Here is a 25,558-nt window from a genome sequence, read left to right as displayed (position 1 = left end):
GGGAAATGAAAAAAGCTCTACAAGGCAGACGATGTTTTAAGTTTGGTAATCAATTTATCAACTAAAATCAGAAAATTTATTTATGTTGAATCTTTCTGGTACTTTGCCCGGTGATTCTGGCAACGCTTATCGTACCCTAACCCTGGCAACTGAAAAAATAAGCATATATTTTAGGTCAGTGGTCTTTAACATAGTAACTTTATAACGATTACACTTACTATAACAATTACTATTATTACATCATTATCACGTATGGTCAATGGAGTAATATGAGTTTTTTGACAAACAATTCGTAAATTATATTAATTCAGTATCCGGATTGACGGGGAATATCCCATAGAGATACAGTAGAATTTGATTATCTGCTTTGTAGTTCTTTCTTATTTTTACTCTGTGGTTTGCAGGTTGAGTATTATTTAGCTTTAACCTTATTTTCATGTTTTGGTTAGTTTACCCATGTTTTATTTACCATAACCTATCCTAGTCCTACATCTAATATGTTATACATTGGACAATTAATAAGAAGTGGTCTTGTCTTCTTAGGCTAATTTAGTAGTTCAGTCAAAGCGAAACTGTTGTGAATGTATTTGTTTAACTTAAAATGTTCAGGTGGTTCGTCTTATAACGGATATTTGTAACAGAAGTGCGGTGAAGTTGTTAAAATGGAATTGACGGCTACGCCTAATAATGAGTTGCAGTACAAAAAGTAAGTACAGTACCTAACTTATATGTTTATTTTGAATTAATTATTCCAAGTACTCCAGTCATTTTTAAGCTTCAATGTGTTTGCTAACTGGATTTCCACTTAGCTGCAAATGGGGATCTACTGTAATGAACCTTGTCACCCAACAATGGAGTATAGTGGAGGTCCTCCCAGACAAAAGTCAACTGGATGTCATACTGATGTGAAACTGGTTATATATTCCATCCATTAAAAGATCAAGTAGACGGACGTAAATACGCTGAATCCAACCTAATTTCTGAGCGTAACCCATATAAAATATATATTAATTTAATAACATGAAGATAAATGCTACGGATAAGCAGTCACCAACACAATTGGATTATGATTATTGATTTAAATTATTGATACTATTAAATAAGACCTTTGCCCTATAGATATTCTAATTAATCATTACCAGCTTCCTTTATTTAGACTAGTGACGTAAATACCAGCTGTTGTTATTTCGTTTATGTAGGAGAAGGTTATTGACAAACGACTTGGAACAATGGCAATGAATGGATGCCAATGAATATACAAATATTGGCTCAATATGTTTTTATAAACAAAGAAATCTTTAAAAACTGGTTTCAGAAGTTAGTGCATTGTTGATTAGGCCTATCTTGCAGAATATAACCTATGTATCAATGAGAAATTACAATTATTGGTGGCGATCCATCCGGGCAGTTTTTAAATGCTATCAAACATCTACCCTGTGTAATAATAGAGGTAGGGTACGATAAGCGGACCCGGTTTTTTATATCGAAATTGGCAAACGATATTTCTTAATCATAACCATTGATATGATCAATCGATACTAATTAATTATTTTGAACAATTAACTTAAATAATCTATATCAACAGCTGTAAACACTTTCAAATAATACACGTAAGGTAATATTTAAATTTTAAATTTAAGTAACATTCGATTATTAAGAATGGCAATAAATTTTAGAAAACTACACAACATTGCTTTGAAAGATGATAATACATGTTTTTCGTGGCTTCAACATGTTGGACTCGTACCGAAAAACCCATTATGTGAAATTTGTGGGAAAGAAACGGGTAATTCTAAGCAATATATGGGTCAACCTCGATTTTTCTCATATTACAATATAATGTTCCAATAGTCAATTAGAAAAGGAAATGACTAGAATTTCTTGCTGGAAAGCAGTTATAGGGAGCAGGCAACCGCCAGACGGTCATATATTGCTTAGACTTACCTATTAGTGATCAGGGGCACTGGTTTCAAATTTGGAACTACTTGAGTTAATTTTTTTTCTAAAAGAGCAAGCAGCGCGAAGGCATCGTGCGTGATCTGGGTATATACTGAATTAATTTCAGTCCGCACGTCGTTATCTCGGCGTTATCAGTCACTGGCGGCCGGTCCTAATCAGTTGCTATCGTGATGTGCATGTTGCCTGCTCCCTATAACTGCTTTCCAGCAAGAAATTCTAGTCATTTCCTTTTCTAATTGACTATTTGAACATTATATTGTAATATGAGAAAAATCGAGGTTGACCCATATATTGCTTCTAGAATTACCAAGAAACGAATGTAACTGTGAGAGGAGCAAATATGATCGTCTTCAGTTTTCCTGATTTTGGTTATAATAATTTGTTTGACACTGTTAATATTAAATTCACATTTTATTTTAAAACATATGTTTGTTGTTGCAGACTACAGATATACTTTTATATCGATTGATAGTCTAGGATTTGAGATGCGAATATTAGGTATCGGTGATTACATTCTTCGATATAAAAAAACCGGTTCCGCTTATCGTACCCTACCCAATAATAGTACTACACGACTCAATAACGCTTTAAATACAATTTTGTTATTTTATACAATTTAAAAAACAAATTCATTTCTTTTAGGTATGAAAATATAGCTTGCTGGTCATTCCATGCCAAATCAACCAATGGTCTGGACCTTGACCCCTCAGATTTTGGTAATTTTTTGTATGGAAGTTGTATCAACTAAGACTAGTCAAAATACGTTTTACATTTCTGCTATTGGGTTTTTGAATTAAAAACTAGTAGTAGAAAAAACCGTACTTGCTCTGCCGGGATCAAACCCTGATATCTCACTTGCCAGGCGAGCATGCTATTCTACACCATACAGCCCTTTTTACAAGTCAATTATTTTTTATTCTATCGTGTCTGTCACATATACAACTCCTGGTCAATAAATGAGCACACTGGGCATCTGCCCAGGTCACAAAATTTTGTGTTAAAGATAAAATTATGGTAAAAGTTAAGTAAAAATTATAAAGAAAAGTATGATAAAATGGTATTCAAAGTATATTTAACGTGATTTATATATATATATATATATATATATATATATATATGTGTGTGTGTGTGTGTGTGTGTGTGTGTGTGTGTGTGTAATGGTAGCACATTCACCCGGCAAGTGAGAGATCCGGGTTCGACTCCCGGCGGAGCAAGTACTTTTTGCGATTCAATGTTTATTGAAATTAAATAAGGCTATTGCCATTTATAAAGTTTAACGTATATATATATATATATATAAAGAAAACTGGAGTTATATTGAACCCACGTAAACTTTAAACATATAGGTATGTTTTTACATGACACAATAGTCATGTTTTGACTATATAAGCGTGATGTTCTTATACTACCATAATGGTGGCTAATATTATTCTGTTTTTGCATTTAAATCATTTTGCAACTTTTAGGGAAGCATAAACTTTTAATAATAATATAGTTTTTTTTTCTGTATCTCATATAAATTTAATATAAAATGTATTCGAAAAAATGATATTTGTTTGCTTTCATGGAAACCAAATAAATTGAAAACTTCTTTATTGTTAATTATTTCCTTGGAAACTAGGTGTCTTTTAATTAAAGTTTTGAGCTTGACACATGTGTTTTTAAAAGCTCTTATACTGTAAACAAATTGTAGTTCAATCTATTTGAAAGATAACTCTTAAAAATGGATCGTAAGAAAGTTCAGGATGTATACAAAAAGGCGTTCATCTACCTGGTTGAAAGAGGGTTCTGGCAAGTCTCCATTACAGGCGTCTACTCTATTGTTACAGAGAGCTTCGTTTTCAGTAAGGAAAGGCAAAATCAACCACACTTCTAACCGCCAAGGTTTCTTTTTATGAAAGAGGACACAGCCCAGCGGAGAAGGCAGCAGGAGGTTTTAATTTCAACAGTTCCGAAAAGGCTTTGAAAAGAGCTCCTTCTTTGAATTCTTAAGTCAGCAGAGAAGAGTCCTCTCACATCCATCTTTGTGAAATTCAACAGAACAGGTGTCCAAGAGTGATCTTTCTTCTGTTGGAAAGAAGACTTCAGGAGAAAAATCGGTTAGACTTTAATAAGTGGCCTACACGCATTATTCAATTGCTATTATCGAATGGTTCAATTGTTTTTATCCATAGGATAATTCAATATTACAAATTATTTAACTTACCATATGATTTCAAATTATGAGTTATAGTAATTGGCGATGAGTACGAGGAAAATATTCAGATATTTCTCACAAGTGACGAGATTGTTTAAGTGGCTTCAGCATGTATGTGGGTTTGGATTCTGGTAACACATGGGGAGAATTCTTTCCTTCATTTCACAAAAGTGGTTATTTTTTTATATGAAGCTGGGCATTTATATATATATATATATTTTTTTTTTTTTGTAAGGTTTCTTTGATATGCTAAGTCTAGGCCATAGATGGTTTTGTTGTTTTGTAATGTTGTTGTAAATTGTATGTTTTAAGAATTGTTATGTACGAGATTCTTCTTGTTACGGTAATTTATTATAACTTATTTTGTACGATTTTTAAGTTGGATTAAATATAGAATTGTTTGATAATAGCAATCGAATAACAAGTGTACACCGCTTATAATAATTTCCCTGAAAAACCTCTGAGCATCATCAGACTCCATCTTCTTGAACTCTCGTCTCCTAAAAGAAAAGCATCCAGATAATTTCCTGGGACAATCTTCACAACTCACAACCTGACGATTCTTTTTAAAATTTAAATCATCTGCAACCAATCAGCCATTGAGTATACAACTGCAGTATGGTGGTGTTGTGTGTTCGAGTTACGATTCTGGGGGCGGTGCTGCATTTTACAAGGTAGAGGATGACCGCTACACTACGTCGCGATGGTTAGGGTGTCTTAGATACGGGGATAGGACGCTCCTCCCCCCACTACTACCCACTTTTGAGACATACCAACACCTCACCACACGAACACTAGTATGAGGAAAATGAAATTGGTGATGATTCTACAAATAATACATTTTTTTTTAAGCAATTTACATTTATGTAATAAAATTGCAAATTTTTATTGGTTTGTACTGTTAATCGAGTTTGAGGGAATCTACTATATAACGCTTTATAAAAAGTGCATATTATTGCCACTAATATTGGAATGTAAGCTGTGAATATAACTTATGAGCATGAATATGAACTTTTATAGAATATCGTCCAAAAACCAAAAATTCATATACTAAGAATGTTTAAAGAAAGTTTTTCAAAAATAACAACACTATGTATGACAATTTAGTTCATGCAAGAACTTCTTCAGGTTTTCCATTACCAAACACAAGATAAAACACATCAATATCATAAAAAATCTTGCTTTTTTTGGTTTTCTGTAATTAAAACTAAATAAAATTAGAACATATTTCCCAAATATGAGCTGGTACTTGAATTACAAGCAGATCAAAATGTCATATGTAGTCAAAAGTATCTGTCAAAATATAAAAAGATTTAAATCATTGTATTTTATACTTTTATACCACAATTAATTGATTTTTTTTAGTTAAATTAATACCTTTTTATTACTACTGCAGTTTTGACAATATTGTAACATACTGGTTATCTAAACATATTTCATACACGAAAATAAATTGGATAAATAAATTTCCATCAATGCTTTATGTTCAGGTACGGCCATCCATAAGATTTTTCAGTATTTAGCCTTTACAATCGATGAAGCTCTGAAAAAAGGGTGGCCTAAGAATGAGGGTTGGAATATAATTGTAATAGACTGATTTTTGAATAAATATAGAAATCTTTATCAAATCAGTTCATGTTTTTGATTTAGGCCATCCATATATTTGTTTTTTCAGTATATGGTCTGTACAACCGTTATAACTTCGAAAATAGGTGCAGCCTATGAATGAGGGATATAATATCATATACAGTAGTAGTCTGTGTCTTATGTGTGTGTATAAAGTTTTATCAAAAACATCTTGTACGCACCAGGCCTTATCTTGTATGGCCTTGAGGTACGGCCATCCATGGATTATTTTTTCAGTATTTCGCCTGTGAAATTGATATAGCTATGAAAATAGGTGCAGCCTAAGAATGAGACTTTGGGTCTGAGTTAGAGATAATGCAGGTTCAAATCCTGTCTGTGACCATTATACTTTTTACCAGTACCATTGACCTTGTACTGTATTGACTCTCCCCCTTATTCTGTTTGATAAGATTCTGGCACAGGCCAGTGGCCCATGAGGGCGGACAGAATAAGGCTTAAAGGGGATTGGCCTCTCCTTTTTTTTAAAAAAAAGAGAGAACTAATATAATATTGAGTTATGTATTGAATGTGTGCAAAATCGGCTAGTATGTTTTTGAGATTTGAAATTCTATAGATTTGTTTTTTCATTACATGGCTCCAAAAATAGGTACCGCCTAAGAATGAGGATAGTAATATAATATAGTAGACTATGTATTGAATATGTACGCAAAGTCTTATCAAAACGTCTTGTATGTTTTATGGTATGACCATCCATATATTTGTTTTTTCTGTACATAACCTACAAAATCGATATAGCTCTGAAAATAGGTCTCGCCTAAGAATGAGAGTAGTAATATAATATAGTGGACTCTGTAAAGAGAACTAAAATACTAGGTTTAAGCCGCGACAATCCAATCAAGTAATTTTATGGGGAAATAGTTTCTATTAAAATAGAATGTTTGGAAAAAAAAACAATAAGAATTAGGATAAAAAATCTTAATGAAAGGGAATCTTGCGTGCAAGCTTTTAGGGACGAATAGAGCTGCCAAGGACCAGGCTTGAAAAAACAAAAGGTAGTCATATATGACTACCTTTTGTTTTTATAAGTTCTAATGTCTTTTGCAACGTTCTTCTTAATTAAAAAAATCTGTCTCTAATTCTAAATTATTATTTATTACTTATTATTGCCCAATAGTTTGATGAAGTCTATTGTAACTTGTTATGTTGCTTAATGACTAATAAAGACATCTTGAATCTTAAATCAAGCCAAACTATGGCAGTGAGATTATTAATAAATTGAAAAAAAAAATTCAATAATACAAGAGATATAAGTTTGCACATATGCGGTGCATATTTACAGCGACTTATGATAGATTATCTAAAGGAAAAACTACCTCATGAGCTTGAGCAAAATCATTATTTTTCCGATGATGGGACTGCATCACAATATAAGAATAAAACTAACTTTCTAAACCTCTGTCATCACACAGTAGATTTTCCATTAAAGCTATATGGTTTTTTTTTGCATCGTCACATGGAAAGTACGCTTGTGGTGGAGTAGAAGGTGCTGTTAAACGTCTAGCAGCACAAGCAAGTCTCTGAAAGGTTTATAATGAACAAATTATAACTTCTTCGCATTACAATGCAAACATCCAGTTTAGAGAGAGTCTGCTAACTGGTAATACTACCTACTCGTACCATATGTGGTAACACTGATAGGGAGTAATGATGTTGCTTAGTCGCTATTTTACTGGGATATTCGCTTATCTGAAGCCAAATTGAGATTTTATAAAAAAAAGAAAAGTGAAAATACAGTAGTCATTTTATTCCTTCCATATCTCAATATAAACATTTGCCACATAACAAAAATGCATTGGTTAGAACTGTGAATTGACCCACTAGCATAAATGCAACACAATATAATGCAATAGAATAAATTTTAACGTATTTGAAATACGTTCAATTATTCAATGATTGTAAATTGTACAGTACATCTTGTGTTGTTGATATGATCCGAATAATTGAAAATTCAGATTAACCAGGAATACAATAAGACACAGTAGATTAGAGTTAATAATGAATTTATTATTTAGTTTTACAGAGGTTTATTTTAGGGAAAAACAAATAAACGAATGTTTACTGTTTTGTAAAAATATTCAGTCACTCTATTTTGAATAACTTTCGTACATTGCTTCCGGGAAAAACAATCACATAGACATTTTATTTCAAAGCCATTATTGCAGGTGAAAAAGTGTTGAATTTTAACTAAAAAATCAACGTTAGTCAGTCTAGCTGTACCGTGGTGACAGAATGAATCATGACATCTTACGGTTCTTTATTACTAGAATAATTAAAAAAAAAACAAGCTGCTGATACAATATATGCATTGGTCATCATTGTTATTGTTGGTCTAAAGCCAGTTATTGACATCTTGCAAATTTACAATGATCTAAACCTCTTAAACCTACTATAATATATTAATTTGTTGTTATACTGTACAAATTATTATGAATGCTGATAAGTGTTTCTATAAAAACAGATTAATATGAAAATTGAACATTTTATTCCACATAAACTTGGGACTTCCTCATTTTGTAAAATTGATCCCGACTACCCAGAGATCTGGATACATTGGGTCTGGATAAAGTTGTACTGTAACTTACTCCATGTAAAGTAAATAACAAACCAAAATTGAATATGAAAATAACATTCATGGTGGCGAAAGGCTGATCTGTAACACTATTTTTCAACTTAACAAACATTAATATATCTGTAATAATACATAGATCTGGATGTAATGTTTTAACATAGATATGGTGTAAATGTAATATGGTATATATATGTTTTAGATTGATTCATTGTGAAGTGTGCTCAAAAAATGAAGCAAAGTATACATGTCCAAGATGTGAATTGAGAACATGCTGCTTGGAATGTGTCAAGATCCACAAGAAAGAGTTGGAGTGTAATGGTTTAAGGGATAAAGTCAAATTCAAATTGTTAAAAAATTTTGATAACATAGACCTTTTGAATGGTAAGTAAACTTACTCATTAAAAGCATTTTACTAAATTTTAGAGCTATAGGTATTAACCTGTTGATTAGTGAGTTTTTTTTAGTGCGCATTGCTCAAAAAGTGAATTTTTTTTATTTTTTGAGTATTTTATTTTGTAGGTAGGTCTACATCTGCGTCTAGGCTAACACTTGACGCGTTCACACTGTTAGGAAATAAATCACTATCCATTTCTTCGTCTTCACTACCCGAATCCAAAAAGAACTTGCGAATTTCATCATCATTTAGATGGCTACGGCCAACCATTGGCAACAAAACTAATTAGGTTTGTAATAAATCTGACTAATCACATGAGAAAAACAAAAACATAACCTCTAACACGGGTTTCAATGTCACAGCAAGAGGTAAACTACTGATTCCCACGTAGCCACTTGTAGGGCTTTGTTACAGAACGAAACTAAACTGAACGCTCCTACGATCTAGCAGATACTCTGAGAACTACTTGGGCCAGTGATTTTCCGTAGTACTTACCACAGCTGCTAGATGTCTAGAAATCAATATCCTTACGAGTCGCAAGTATTGCGGTGAAACTAACCAGTAAAACTGTTCAAACCGCAACAGTTGCGTCGTGTACTGCGCCGCAGATGGTGCGGCGCTACTAATCAACAGGTTAATGATAGTATATTTTAAATGTATGTATTAAACCTTGGGCGGCCTGTAAATGATTGGTCTGGTTAAAAATTTATTTTTTTCGTAATGAAACAACTGAAGAAAACGCTTAAATGTATAAAGTGTTCATATAACTACATAATACATTGTGTTACAGATTAGAATTGCATGTAAATTGTATGGTGTGTGGAGGAAGGTAGAAACATCAAATTCCCATAGTCATACGTAAACTTGCCGTTTCTACTTCTGTCACTTAATTTTTTTTCCATTTAAGCTTTGTTATTTTGGCATCCACTACGTTAGTGTTCACTGAACTAATCCTTTTTTTGTGCGTATATTTGTATAGACATGGGTGTCTGTGTTTGTGTTCAATTGTTGTAACAAATTGCTGAATTTATTTATTGCTCTGTACCCTCATGGATTTAAGTACAAAGCATCTTTTAATATTAAAACCGTTGCATCCATGTTAAAATGTTCCTCCTGGTTGTAGGGTCATAGAGTTAGATGTGATAAACAAAAATTCTTAAAATGTAGCCACTGCTAATTTTTATAAAGTAAATTTTGATTCAATTGACAATTTCTTCCATGCTAATCTATAAGATATGAATGATCCATTATTGGGATTTAAATTAAGTAAATAGAGGATTATGAAATTGGTATGTGCAACAGTGACCACAGTTAAAGATTGCTTTAAACCATTCCTTACAAAATTGCTTGGATTACTTCAGCCATTTTTCTGCATTGGTTTAAGAATGACTTCATATCTAGTATTACAAAATTCCATTATAAAGGAAGATTGAGAAAGTGTTCTCACACATCCACAACCCTTCTCAACTTTAATACGCTTCTGCATCCAAATGGCCAAGTGAGTTTGGTTTTAAAAAACAAAGATAATCTAGCAAACGGGAAACAGATCATTCGTCTCCTGATACATGGGAAATAAAAGATTGTAGTTTAATTTATAAATCTTAAAGATGTTATTTACATCCTCTTTGCTTGTTGCTGACGCTTGGGAAACACCTACAAAAAATAATAAACAAAGGTTATGGAGAAAATTATGGCTTGATTAACTCCTTGCGGTCAGGTACGGCATTTATAGTTTGTCCTCTGCGATCGCATGACCAGTCTGACGGGCCACAGCCATTTGCACAACAAGTAGGAATTGTTTTCATTAGAGTTGTCCTCAGCGATCGCCTGGCCCATGAGACTGCCCAATATAGATTTCCTTTTACGCTCGGTTGGCCTGTGTCACTGGCCAGTAAAACATTCTGTTTTTAGAAATATTTACGATGTGTTAGTAGGTCTGTGAAGTGCTGAAACCTACTGAGGAATTATTGAACTAAGCGACAAATGCCTTTCATCACATTTTACCGCCTTCAGTCTTGGAAACAAAATATAAATTCACAGCTGTGTTGCCGGTTCCATGGGCACTGTTTGCTCTGATTGACGTAGTTGTCTGCACATTGTTTTGTTTATGTTTTTTTATCAATTTGTTTTAAGTCGTTATTTTAACATGGATTTTATTTGTGATTTGTGTAAATAGTTCTAAAGTTTTAAGAAAATATAGTGGTGAACCAAAATCTGTCTTGAAAATAACGAGTAAACTTTGTCACCTGGTAAAAGTAAGGTTATGCCTACCTGCAGATTTGTTGTAAGTTTATTTGTAATGGTGTTAGTTATCCAACAGTTTATAAAATCCTGTTAACCTTGTAAGTCGTGAAGATTACGAAAAAATAATATTTGATGAATCTAGTAATATTGACTCACATCAAGATAGTGACGTGCAATCTAATTATTGTGATGACTTATAATATTAATTATGCTATAGAACAATTAGAAGATAAATATGATGAAATTCTTCCATTAGAAGAGGGCCAAATTTTTGAAGATGATAATGTTGTTGGCGAGACACAAAATAGAGATTTAGTAGGGGTGGATGAAGAGTGGAAAGAATGGTGTGAGGGCGATACAAATTTTTGTGAATTTAAATGGGCACAAGATAGTGGTTACAAATTTTCAAGTAATGAAAAACCACCAATCTCTTTACAGTTTTTTCAATTATTTTTCAATGATAGCCTTTTAACTGAAATAGTTAAAGAAACAAATAGGTATGCTGCTGAAAAAATCCAGAAAATACGCCATTACATAAAAAATCAATCTGGTTGTCATGGGTAGAAGTAACACTTCCAGAGTTAAAAAGAACTAATTTATTTTCCAATACCTGCACAAACAATCCGAGACTGCATATCAGTGAGTGCTTTGAAAAATATCACTCCAACAAAAGGCTTAAACAAGATTAAATTAAAAGACTGTCATATTGTTTTTACAAGGCTCAGTATAATCTGTAATTTCTTTTAATATTAAATAAGTATATAATGTCATTCAAATAAAACAACCAAATGTATATTGTACTTCTTTTTATTATGTTTGCGCTCATATCAATAAAACACATGTTTAAATGTAATTAGTTTTGTGTTATTTAAAGTTTAAATGCCCTATGTAAACATTGAAGGTTGCTGTAAAAAACAATTCCGAGTTGGTGGGGAATGGCCGCCATAATAAATATTGAGTTGACACAAGGACTGGCGTGGGCAGTGACGCGGGCCAGGCAAGCGGCGAGGACTACTCATGTTGAAATTATTCCGCGCCGTCATTGACAACTGTGTGGCCAGTCTCACGGGCCATCCGACCACAAAGTGTTAAGAACACATAATTGAGGAAAACGCTATTAAAAATAAAGATTGTAATGTAACAACACAACATAAATATGTAGCATGATTCATGAATATGAGGACTTTTATAAAAATGGGGTCAGTGAGTGGTTATCAGTTGATGATAATGACCATGATTACTAAATTTTGAGTGATCATGAAATAGCTATCACGGTTTCTGAATAACCTTACATTAACTTTAACCCTCATTTTATAAACTTGTTTTACTGTTTAGCTAAACACAATATGTATACATTATATAATATGTTTTATATAATAGTAACGTTACTTCTGCATAGCTTCCCCGAATATTTTTATATATTTGTATATATCTATGTTGTACATTATGCGGCTTGTGTAAACAATAATTGTTTCAAAAAAGCCCAAAACAGTTGAAGCTTGGTACCAAAACTGATTTTATAAATATCTTGACTAGGTTCATTGGACAACTTGGTATGCTATTTCATTTCAACATGGCCAAACTTAAAAAAAATTGACAACTTAATCCATTAAATTGATGTAGATAAAAAAAATGTGGAATGTATCTATCTATTATTTCCTAAAATATTTTTAATAAACACTTTTTTACTGTACGTATCTTTAATGTTTTTGTTGTAAATTCCATAAGAAATTTGTTATTGCTAAGAATTAGATCAAAGAATGCTGAAACAAGTTCAAACGTTGTACAAAAGTTGATCTTATGAATATCTTTTTAATTTTAAAAAATCACAACTTTATTATTTATGGACTTAGACAAAGTTAAAAATGGTGTTTTGGGATGCATATAACATTTTCTAAAAAGTTGTTTTTGTACATCTGAACAGTTTTTGAGATATTGAGTAATTTAAATACTTTCAATGAGAAATAAAAATCATTAATACTTTAGTTGCCACAAAATTAACCTAATTCTTCTGGAATGAAGAACAATGAGTTGAAAGGAGTGTTTTTATTTTAAAGAGACACAGAACTAGTGTTTTGTATTAGGTAACTTAGGGAACACACCCTAGTTCGTTCTCATAAAACAAATTAGAGTTTTAGCTGTAAAATAATTAATTTTAGCACTGCTACTGTTTAAAAGTTTATAAATGACATTTTCCAAAGCTCAAACAGAGTATAATGTTCTTTATATAGCAATTTTTTATTATGTAATATAGTTAACTACTGTACTTTGCTGTAGGACTAAATTTACTGTCTAAAATTATACGTGTAATATTGTACCAAATAGTATATAATGTTCCTATAAATAAAACTTTAAAAATATCTTTTTGCTTTCTTGTATACATTTAAAATATCTGACTATTTCAGTAATCAATAAGGAGTAATCAACATTAATCAAACATATTACTGATAAATGTTTTAAAACTAATATTTGAAATATTTGGGATTTATTCTTTTTTTGTTAGATTACCGGCTCCTTGAAGAAACGGCTCGTGTCATTACCAAGCCTGTAAAATTGCCAGCAAAATCTTGCTACAATGATCGAAATGGATGTTTACCCATTGTAAGTATTTAATTATTTTAAATTTATTTATTTTTTAACCTTATTTGTAAAAAACTATTTTGTTTTTAACATTTTTAACACTAATTAGTCAATAGTCAATAGTCTTTATTTACAATTTAATGAAGTACATGCGTCAATAATTGTCTAGTGAGTCTTTTCTTCTTCCAAAAGCCAGTTGTTTGGTTTTACCAGTGTTCACTACCAGATCGTTTTCATGACAGTACTGGTAAGCCGTGTGTAAGGCTATGTAGGAGTTGATAGTTAGATTGTTGGAAGAAGATTCGGACACGATTAGTGTCGTATCGTCAGCGTACATCAGTGGGAAGCAGTGTGTTCCTACGTATTTTGGCATGTCGTTTGTCAGGAGAATGAACAGGACTGGTCCCAGTACTGAGCCCTGAGGTACTCCTCTGTTTATTGGAAGAGGCTTTGATCTTGTTTCTTTTATTATGCCCTTTTGTGTGTGTCGAATCTCGACGACTTGGCTTCTTTCTTCAAGGTACTCGTAGCTTTTAAACCATGCTTTTGCCTGTCCATTTACCCCAAGTTGCTCAAGTTTACTAAGGATCAGTTATTGATGTAGGCATTAGGTTACATTAAGTAAGTTTAGGGTTTTTTACTACAAATAATAACATTTTACTGATGTATAATTACAGGGTTTGTTGCTTGTGAACTGTTATAGAATATTCCAGGAAATTAATATAAAAGGAACTTGGTTCTTCTTCATGTCATATTATCATTTTACAAGAGGGGGATACCAGCACTGTTCTATAGCTGGTAGTCTGTACTAGTTATAGTCTCCAGGCAAAAAAAAATTAGATCAACAGGTTTAAAATTATTAAACAGCCTTTGACATTTTAGAATTCCACACTCACTTCAACCACCATCCTTCATAGTGACACAAATGTAACCTGTATAGGTCCTTTTCTTAGGAGTGAACCAGCCAGAATGTAGAAAGTTGAAAGTTTGCAGTTATAATATTAAAAAGTCCTAAACAAATCTATAATAAAATAAATATAAATTGATTTTACCAGCCAGAATGCTTAAAAGACAGATCTTAAAACGCAATAAAATAAATAGATATTGACTTTATTTAGAGAAAAATTTATGAGTATTATTTTCTCTCTTCCACTTAATATTAAACCAGAAATAACATCAAATTAACATGCAATTTTATGTCAAAGTAGAAAATTTTGTGAATTAGGTAATAATTTTTAGTTATTACTAAAATAACTGTATGTACAAGTCAGATTTTCAACAAAAATGTTAGAATTAAAATTAAAATATGTCTGTTCTTAAACATATGTATGTGTGTTAGAAAAGTTAACTTTAATAATTTTATTGTTGGACTTCTCTAAAAGTAAAGCAACTCTGAAACTCGACTTTACATTGGTTAGTTCGTAGCAGTTTTTTGTGCTTGTCTTTTAATGAATATTGCTTTGGGTTATCCATTTTCTTTATTCTTAACCCTATTAACAAACAAAATGTTATAAAAATTTTGATTCTTTCTCTTTTTAACCATGAATTTTACTGAAATCAAATTAATATTACTCCTTTAAAGTAATGTAATTTGAAAATAAATAAATAGGTTATATATTCGTGATGCACTTCCATGATGGCCTTATATGCTGCGTGTGACACTTGTTAATGTGGACAGTCGTGAGTTGATCTAAATCAATTTATTTAATATAAGCATATTAAATATCATGTAGCAGAGTCTAATAGTTGTTCAAAACATTAATTTTTGTTAAAATTAACTACAAATCATTCTTTGATTTTTATATTTTCTAGCACTTGTATCGTCTAAAACGTACAGCTTTGGCTCGGAAAATCCAACTATATTTTCTTCCTCCCAGTTTTACCCGGCACTCTACAAACACTTCGTATCTGGACTATGAGACCCAAAATTTGTATTGGCGCATTGATTGGGTTTTCCCACAAGCAGGAAACATTACTTTCACCGATGAGAAGTAAGTATTTTGAGAAGTAAGCAGGTTTGTTTTTTTTTTTGTTCTTGAAAATGATTAATTTTATTGCTTGATATATTGTTACAATTAGTTATTTTTTTTATGTACTGAGACAGCTTAACAGGTTCCTACTTTTCCTAAATGTTCTGATTTTTTAGCTTGGTTTATAAAAGTCCCTGTTAGAAAAATTTGGTACCTAAAAGTTAATATTTTTAAGCTTTAAAGTTAAATATTAGTTTTACAGAGATAGAACAGTACTAATTATTGATATCTTATACTCAGTTTAATATGAATTTAAGAATACAATACAATATTTACTGTGCATCGATAATTAATTGATTCTTGATAGTTTGGTTTTCGGTTTGATGGTTTTTGTTTGTTACTTAATGGAAATAATGTAATTTGCAGTACTAAACTTTTTTTAAACTAACTCAATGCAATGCAATACAATGTGCAAGTTATGGTTATGTATCGCATTTTGTTTGATTATTTATAAGAACTTTGTAATGATGAGTTGAATCTAACTTACCCAGCAATTATAAGAATCAACACTTTTTATCATAAAGGCGGTGGGGAAAGTCTATTTCCATAACTGGACCCTAGAGAAGTATTGGGGCATTGGGAGCCGAATGGCTAGCAGTTACCATATCAGCCTCCACAGGGATGCCCACAGCCTGGGGCTTTAGCCTTTCTATCTAAGGGAGACATCCCAAAGAGTTAGTGAACTCTCATTAACTTTTCCAAAGACTGAGAGTTGATTGAGATCATCAAGTGAACAACTTTACCCTCCATGGGTTTGCAAGGCTGATTTAAGGATCTACTCTTAACAATTTATAGAGCTAACATATTCATACCCCTCACATACAGTTTGTATATTTCATAGTAGTATACTAGATTTATCACTTTGTAAGTTACATAAAATACTTGTTGTCTATAGGTTTTTGAATATTACATAACATCGGTTATCGACATCATATTTTGGACATTTTCTTTAGTTCGCTTCTTAATTAACTGAGTCTGTAACCCTCTCCCATCTGAATTGTGGTAAGGCAGTCTGTTCTTGATAGACCCTGACTGCCAGTTCGAAAATTATAGAGGCTTTGGATTTTTATTTGTATTTTAAGCAGCTGCTAGTTTTAAAACATGTTTTGTACATTATTCTAAAGCATAAAAATGGGTTTCAATAAAAAATTATATTTATTTTATAAAAACAGCATAATTTATTTTTTACAAAATAATTAAGTATTTATTAAATTTTGGTTTAAATCTGTTAAAAAATTAGTATTAAACATATTTGCTTTAAAGATGTTGTACAACTAAAGAAATAAGAGCAATATTTGAACTATAACAATAAATGGATGCATGGATTCATGAGATGCAAAATTAATTGACACTTACGAGGGGGTACCCAAAAGTAACCGGAATTGTATTGCTGGCAGCCAGCAGCGTGTAGTACACATTCCTGCCACTAGGCGTGTGTCGCGCAACCCATTGCGAGCTCAGTGACCCCAGTTCCGTTGTCCTAGTGCATTCTGTTCGTTCGTAGTGACTGTTTTCGCTAACCCTGTTTTGTTCTTGTTTCGTTTTTTTGTCATGGCAAGTTTAAGTGAACAACATGCAGCTGTGAAATTTTGTTTTTTACTTGGTAAAGATGCTGCAGAAACTATTTTAATGTTGAATACAGCTTACAAAGATGATGCTATGGGGAAAACTCAGGTCTACGAGTGGTTCGCTCGATTTAAAAATGGCGACATGTCGATTGAAGACAAACCTCGTTCTGGACGTCCATCAACCTCTCGAACGGACGAAAATGTTGAGAAAATTCGTGAACTTGTGCTCACCAACCGTCGACAGACAATTAAGGAACTATCAGAGAGTAGTGGGTTAACTTGGAGCTCGGTTCAGCGAATTTTAACAGGAGATTTAGGACTGAAAAGGGTTGCTGCCAAATTTGTTCCTCGACTTCTGACTGACCATCAAAAGGCACATCGAGTTGAAACTTGCCGCCTTCTGAAAGAACATCTCGAAAATGACCCCGATTTTCTGGAAAAGGTAATTACTGGTGATGAGTCATGGTGCTATGGTTATGACCCAGAAACGAAGCAACAGTCAAGCCAATGGAAGTCGCCATCTTCACCTCGTCCAAAAAAATGTCAGCAAGTCAAATCAAACATCAAAACCATGTTGATTTGCTTTTTTGATGCTAAAGGCATTGTTCATTCTGAGTTTGTTCCTCCAGGTCAGACTGTCAACCAAACATTTTATTTGGAGATTTTAAGAAGATTGCGCAACAGTGTTCGCCAGAAAAGACCCGATTTGTGGCAGACTGGAGACTGGTTCTTCCACCACGACAACGCACCGGCACACACAGCCATCTCAGTTAGGCAGTTTTTAGCCAAAAACGGCATGGTTCCGCTGCCCCATGCACCTTACTCGCCTGACCTCGCTCCATGCGACTTTTTTTGTTTCCACACATGAAAAGAGGCTTGAAAGGTCAACGATTTGACAGCGTTGAAGAGGTTAAGAAAAAAACGAAGCTCGAGCTTGCAGCCATTTCTAAAGATGACTACAAAAAATGTTTTGATCAATGGAAATACCGTTGGGACAAGTGTAATAGTTGTAATGGAGATTATTTTGAAGGAGATAAGGTCGTATTGTAAAAAATTTGATAATATATAATTTTTATAAAATAATTCCGGTTTTTTTTTGGGTACCCCCTCGTATAGTGCCTTATGAAGTGTAAAAACAAGAACAATAATTCCACAAAACAGGAGCTAAAATAACAAATGTTAATACTCATTAGAGACAGATTTTACCAGCTCAGTTGCAAGACATGGTTGAGCATAGATTTTGGCCATTCATTCAGGAGAGGGTTGAATAATGCTATATCAAACTGTGTTTTAGGCCATTGAGGTGTGCAACTGGTAAGTGAGTTGCAGTGCTAAACTAATCAAAGTGATTGGTGGCGAAGCTAATAGATACAAATACGTATCTACAGTTAAAAAAGGGAGGAGTCAGCTAGCTCTACTTATGGCTGACAATCACGTATGTGGAAAATACAGTTTTGGAAATTATAAATTTGGTCTGTGAAACTTATTCTGAGTACCACCATGATCAAAGTGACCGCCTAGCCCAAATCTATTGATCTTTGGTTTTTATGTCTTTGATAACAATGATTACTACTTGTTTATTTAGATTTAAACATTTTTTACTTTCATTATACTTGTTTGTAACTTAACACATATTTTTAGGATTTTAGATTCAACTCTTCTATCTGCTTGTATCCACAAGTATATTGATCCTGAAGCCAACATGAGCTCCTCTTTATCATTTTATCAAGCAGCTGGCAGTTCAGGTGTTAAACTACTTTTGAAAGCTGAGCGCACCGGTCCTGATAGGTAAGGCCATGTTCACTATGGATTATAATCAATAATCAATAGTCAATAAGACTTCTGTATAATATTTTTGAGTTCATTAAAAAAAGTTGAATTTGTTTAGAAAAAAAATTTATTAAGTAATTGAATTGTTCTAATAATAATAAAATAAAGTACATCGCAATATTTATATACATATATACCCATAGTGCCATGTAACGGACACTTTTTGATATGAAAATTTGTCCATTTGCATTATTGTAATGTTTAAATTTGTTATGCAAATGGAAATTGGGTTTATACTACAAGATACATGCGTACATGCTCATTAAAAAAATTACCTCTTTAAAAAAGGTTCTATATGCATTTCTTTGAAATTTTTGAGAATTAAAACCCTCCAAAAAGTGTTATTAAAATTGGAAAATAACGAATGTTTGGATTTTTTAGTAGTTAGAACTTAGAAATTATACTTCCTAACTGGTTTCTCAATCAAATGTCCTGAAGAGTCAACAATGTTTATAATATAAATTGTCTTAACATAAATAAATTACTTGGTGTTGAAAACATATTATTTTAATTGACTTTTTAATAAAAAAAGTATTTGATAATTATAGATAAGCTTACCTGAAATAATTCTGTATTGAAGTGTTTGATTCTTGATTTCAGATACTACCTGCTGGATCCAACAACAACGCTAAGAGAAAATCTCGAAGGAAAGTCAATAATTGAATATCCAGTGATACATGTGATTTTAAACTATCACTTGAATGAATTCAATTTACTGACTGAAGGTACCGATACATAATTTAAGCAAAATAACTCATAGTAAAGTTTACATATTATGTATTCTTTTGATCAAATCCATTTTTGTTATTTTAGAAAGATTGATTGTAATTTAGATGCACTGTAATCACAGGTGCATTGTATAGCTTTAAAAAGTAAAGATAAACAATTAGTGTTTATGTATGTACCACTTATGCATCTGGAGATATCTACCAGCTTGAGAAACATTTGTGGATCATACAATACATTTCAAATGACAACAAACATATTAGTGAAGTCTCAATTGAGTTATATATAATATATATTTTTGTGAGCAATAAACATAAATATGTCATAGAATCTACTTTCAATAATTCATGGTCAAGTAACAATACAGATTTTTCATCTTATGCAAAATTGTGCGTGTTGTTACACATGAGTAGTAACACAAGAAGCTTATGTTACTTTCCACCTGTAATACGAAGGGAAGTAAACGAGAAATATTTATTATACGTTGTACCATGTGGTGTAAATAAACTTCTTTATTTAAAATTTTGAATGAATTTTTTAGCTTGACAGCGTTGGTTGGAGGATGATGAAAACTGCAATTTTTATACTCCAAGAGCAAGCATTGTGTAGGTCAACTAAACGTTCAGCATTTATTGTTATGTTCTTTGTGTAAATGTTAAAAAAAAATTGGCACCAACTGTTTCTGTTCTCTTACGAGCAAGTACTGCTATACTACTTACTATGCCTGAAGTAAAACAGCCTATGCCTTCAAAAGTATCATTTTAAATAAAATTATCAAGGTATAATGTCTTAAATAAATTGTAACGAACATTTTTAGTTTATTAAAGCTTAGAAAATAGCATTTCGAAGTGAAATGTGGAAAATGCAATAGAACGATTGGGATGTGCTATTGGTAAAACATAAATGTTCTTGTATGTTTTTCGTATCTAATTAAGTAAAGGTATTGACTAAGACAGTTCCATATAATGTTTTTTTTCCAATTACATGTGTGTTTGTCCTCTAAATAATACAATGATATTGGTGAAATTTCACCTGTGACAGTTTTTGTTCCTCCCTCAAGACTTTCAGCACCAGCTTCGTGCACACTTTCCTCATCGCAAGATTCTCTGTTACAATGGTGTGGACGGTTACATTTGAAAGGCCGGTCTCCTCATTAATAAGGGTGATAGTTAAATGCCTATCAAGAGTCCAAACTGGTTTCACTTTGGCCGTCTGAGCATCGGCTCGAGCAGTCATCGTCTTCGACAAGCTGTCGGCCTTGCTTAAACATTTTGTGCAACTCAAAAACTCTTGTGCGCATCAATTAAAGCATCATCCTCATGAGCCTGTTTAATGAGTTCAAGGGTCTCAAATGCAGATTTCCCGAAGTTAAAATATAACTTCACAGCGTAGCTTTGCTGTACGTTCCACTCTATGTTGGTGCGGTGACTTCATAAAAAATCACATCACAAAAATCTACCTCCTGTGTCAACTCATGCCCATAGGCAACTGATTTAAAATACACCTGAGTGGTGCACCTGCAGTGGGACTCCTTTACCGATGTCAACCGGTCTGACCCCTCTCCACCACTCCGTTAACCAGTCTTGATACTTATTAAATCCTGTAATACAACTTTGAATACAATTGTAAAGTAATTTACAAAAAAAAATGTTTTAAATTAAACTAAAAAAATATCAGTAATACACTGAGCCATTGTATACTATTCCTCTAAATATTTCATCAAAGTATTTGTTTATAATTGAAACCAATGTTCCCACTGTATTAAAAACTATTCAATAATCACATCATTATGTATATAAAAATATAAAACATCCCTTTTCCTGTTAAGATTTGGTTATGCACTCTAGAAGCAATTTAATCTGTTGTTGTACATTCCAATAAGTGAAATATGTATGAGGACTATCTAGAAAGTAGATTACGTTTTGATATAAACAAAGTAAAAGAACAAAATTTTATTATATATATATATATATATATATATATATATATATATATATTTGAAAGTGACACTAAAATACTATTTTTCAACATGTTCACAGCTATAATAAGTGCCTAAATTTGTATAGTGACTTAGTTTTGAAATTCCAGCATTATAAAATTCTGCTGCCTAAGACTTCAATCAGGTAGTCATACCCTCCTGCAGTTCCTCATCGTCATCAAAGCGCTGCGTCGCAAGTCAGGTCTTCATTGCTGTAAACAGGTAGTAGTCGCTGGATGCAAGGTCCAGACTGTAAGACAGATGTGACATCTCTCACTTAAAAGCATCTAAAACTTCTCGAGTCCAATTTGCCATGTGTAATCGGGCGTTGTAGTGAAAAACAAATTTTTTGTATTGCTCTTCTTAACTTTTTGCAATGTTTGACAACACCTCAAAGCATTTATGGCCACATTGTAAGAAATCAACAAGAAAAACTTTTCTGTCCCAAAAAACAGTTGCCATAATTTTTCTTGCCGATAATGTTAGGCATGCATTTCCTTGGTTTTTTTGTGGTGTGTCTCGTCTCCTGTAATGACTCGATCAAGCAGCGAGTCACCACCTTTTTCCTATGTGTCCAAAAATGTCAGTGAAGCAGCCATACGCTGATTATGGGTTTCTGTTAAGATTTTCGGTATCCATCTTACATACCGTTTGGTAACCTAACTTCTGCGTAACAGTTTCGTGTTACGCAGTTAGTTAAAATTTGAGGGAAACTAAGTGAGAGTTCTGTTATTGTGAATCGGCGGTCTTCTTTAATCTTCTCATTGACTTTAGAGACAATTTCATCGGTCACAATGCTTGGCCGTCCACTTCGTTCGTCATCATGGACATTAGTTCGACCATTTTTAAACTTTATGCACCACTGACACACTCCACCTTTAGTAATCACATCATTCCCATAAACCTCACAGAGTTGACGATAAATCTAAGTTTATTGTGCTTAGCCAACAAAACCTGTATTACTTAACGTACTTCACAACTTGTTGGATTTTCATTTTTGTCACACATTTTAAACTGCTATTGTAAAACAACAAGAAGCGACAGTAACCTCTCACTAGTACTGCAGGATAGCCACTGAATGGAGAAACGCTCTGACATCAAAATGGGCTTAATAGTCTCCTACAGAGCGAAATGTAATCTACTTTTTGAATAGCCGTTTTGTGTGTGTGTGTGTGTGTGTGTGTGTGTGTGTGTGTGTGTGTGTGTGTGTGTGTGTGTGTGTGTGTGTGTGTGTGTGTGTGTGTGTGTGTATGTAAGTTAACATTTTTAAAAGCTAGAACTTTTGCAAAATTTCTTAACTTGAGAAACATGTGGGCAAAGTTTTGAAAATGGAGAGCAAAAACTGTTCCTTAGTTTGTACCTAAGAAATTACATAAATGCATGTGTAAACTTTCACGGAATTTTGTTTATTGAAGTGTAAAAATTATATATATATATATTGGGCATAACAAATACTGGGTTTGTACAGCCGAAGAAGAAAGTCTTCAGAAAAGACAAAGAAGAAGACAGCATTTGCGAAAAAAACATGAAACAACCAAAACAAATAATTTCCTTTTCTCAAATGGCACTGATGGAAAAGGAGTTATGTCCAATGAAGATATTGATGATTCGGATAATGGTGATTGTCCTACTACAAAAGAAAATAATGGTATGTTATAATATTAATATTTTATTTACCTTTAACTGTCTGATGGTGGCAATTTAGACTGATGCAATTATAGTTTACACTAATTAGAATTATCTCCAGGCCTCAAAAGCAAAAAATATATAATTTTAGTTTAATGTGTTATAAAAATTTTAAACAGCCATGGACTGACACAAGGAAAATATTAACAATTTCAGATAGCATTTTTCAGCCATGTGCTAAAAGTGAACCGGTGAAGTCTCTGCACCATGAGATTCTATGGTGATGTGTGTCTATGAAGCTAGCCCAACCTTAAAAGATGTGCTACATCATTTCATGTCTTTCCATAATTTTGTTACGTTTAATTTTAGTTTTGTGTTGAAAATTTAGATTTAAGTCTTCATATTCAGATAGCTTCAAGTTTGCCCAAATACCGTTTATGTTTTAGGTAAAATGCATGGACATCTTTTAAGTTTTAATTGATTTACGTTACTTCAGCATTTAAAGTTTCAGTTCAATGTCAAAACAACCAATAAAAATGTAAGATTAACTTTATAATTGTACTGACTTCACTATAGTATTTTAGTTAATAAATTACATTTGACTAACATATTTTGTTTTATGGATAGTTTATTATTCAAAGTTAAATGTGATAAAGCCAAAGGCGTTTGGTGTTTTACCAATCAAAATCTAGCACCTATATACTGCTGTGATTAGATTTGTATTTGCGCTGTTATAAACAGAATACAATTAAAACCTGAGTAAATCAAATCCATAACTTTGTTTAGGCCTGCCAGAGCGTACAGTTCTCCATGTACTAACATTAGCCCCTTTGTTCCCTCCGTCTATAATAAATTACTAGAGAACGAGTCTTTAAGAAATAAAATTACATTTTAATTAGGTTTGATGAGATACAATAAAATAGTGGATATGATAACATTTGAACATTATCGTTAAAAATTTTAAGAAATTGTTCTTATTACTGAAATAATGCTGACTTGTTAAGCAACTTTAAAATGAGAAGACGAGAATAAAGTTTATAAGTTCTTAGAAAATCTGAATTGGCATATACCAACCATTTTATAAATATTAAACTTTTTATATGGAGGAACAACCAACAGACGTAAACAAACAATGAAACATCCATCCAGTATTTAAAAAATCTATTACAAGTTCTGCAGGACTATTTCATTTGATTCTTAATGTAACATAGAGCAATTAAAATCTTACGAGATAAATCACCACCAAAGACCAAGAATTGTTGGGTGAGGTTACTGCTTAGATTAGTTGCGTTTGACCTTCACCTTTGTCATGTGTGCAAAATGCTATTTGTCATTGTAAATGCTTGTCTGTGCTGTCTTTTGATAAAACAGGTTATGGGGATTAAGTTTCTGGTGCCAAACTGTTGAAATATTTTGGTGAATTTATTGGAGAAGAGGAATGTAACTAGGAGAAGTGAATGAAATTGTGTATGTCTACTACTATAGTAGTTCCTGTTAATGATTACTTTTATACATAAAAATAAAAAAATAATAATAAATGTTCTAATTTTGCTTTGCAGATGAAAAGAATCATTTTCGAGATAACAACTTCCCCTATAACAGAAGAGGAAGAGGTCGAGGACGATTTAATTACAAAAATAAATGGAATCAAAGAAATAGACAAGGCAACCAACAGTCAAACAGGTTTTCTAGCAATGATGCCAATGGTCTTATGTGAACATATTTACCACTTTGTTATTAATTCTCCCATTGTTACAAATTGGTAGTCTATTGAGTTTCCAGAAATATTTTTTACCTAAGTATTAAAAAATGTTATAAAATATAGTGTATATTTTATTTTTAGTTTTATTTGAAAAATCCTGTTAACCCTCACCTGTACAGAGTATTTATCATCATAACATCTTCACTGCCGTTCTATAATGAGTGATGTTAAGTAGTCTTAACCCTTTCCGAGCCAATGACGTTACTAGACGTCATGCCTAAACTAGCGCTAAAAGCCGACGTCCACTGACGCAAAATCAATTTTTTTTTTTAATATTATTTTAAAGCGTTCCTGGGTAACAAACTTAGTAAAAACTGTTAAACAAGGTTTATTTAAACAAGGGACTACCGTTTGTGTCTATTTTGAAGGTCACGGCTCTTGTTCGAGCGGCAAAATGGCGGGCGGCCGGATGTTCATAGTCTCCCGCAGAGCCAACGATGTCTACGGA

General features: G+C 32.5%; 1 protein-coding gene across 1 annotated transcript; it reads left to right on the top strand.

The window, feature by feature from the left end:
• Nucleotides 1–418: 418 nt before the first annotated feature.
• LOC124360723 (box C/D snoRNA protein 1) lies at nt 419–25,184 on the top strand. The gene is made up of 8 exons (XM_046814569.1): nt 419–706; nt 8,572–8,753; nt 13,514–13,611; nt 15,403–15,581; nt 18,830–18,976; nt 19,619–19,743; nt 23,191–23,370; nt 24,908–25,184. Exons 1-8 carry the CDS (start codon nt 663–665, stop codon nt 25,063–25,065), a joined length of 1,113 nt encoding a protein of 370 aa, XP_046670525.1. The 5' UTR covers nt 419–662; the 3' UTR covers nt 25,066–25,184.
• Nucleotides 25,185–25,558: the final 374 nt, after the last annotated feature.

Source organism: Homalodisca vitripennis, chromosome 4, assembly GCF_021130785.1.
Source record: "Homalodisca vitripennis isolate AUS2020 chromosome 4, UT_GWSS_2.1, whole genome shotgun sequence".
NCBI lineage: Eukaryota > Metazoa > Arthropoda > Insecta > Hemiptera > Cicadellidae > Homalodisca > Homalodisca vitripennis.
The sequence above is the reverse complement of the archived record's forward strand: the minus strand, read 5'-3'. Positions and strand labels throughout refer to the sequence as shown.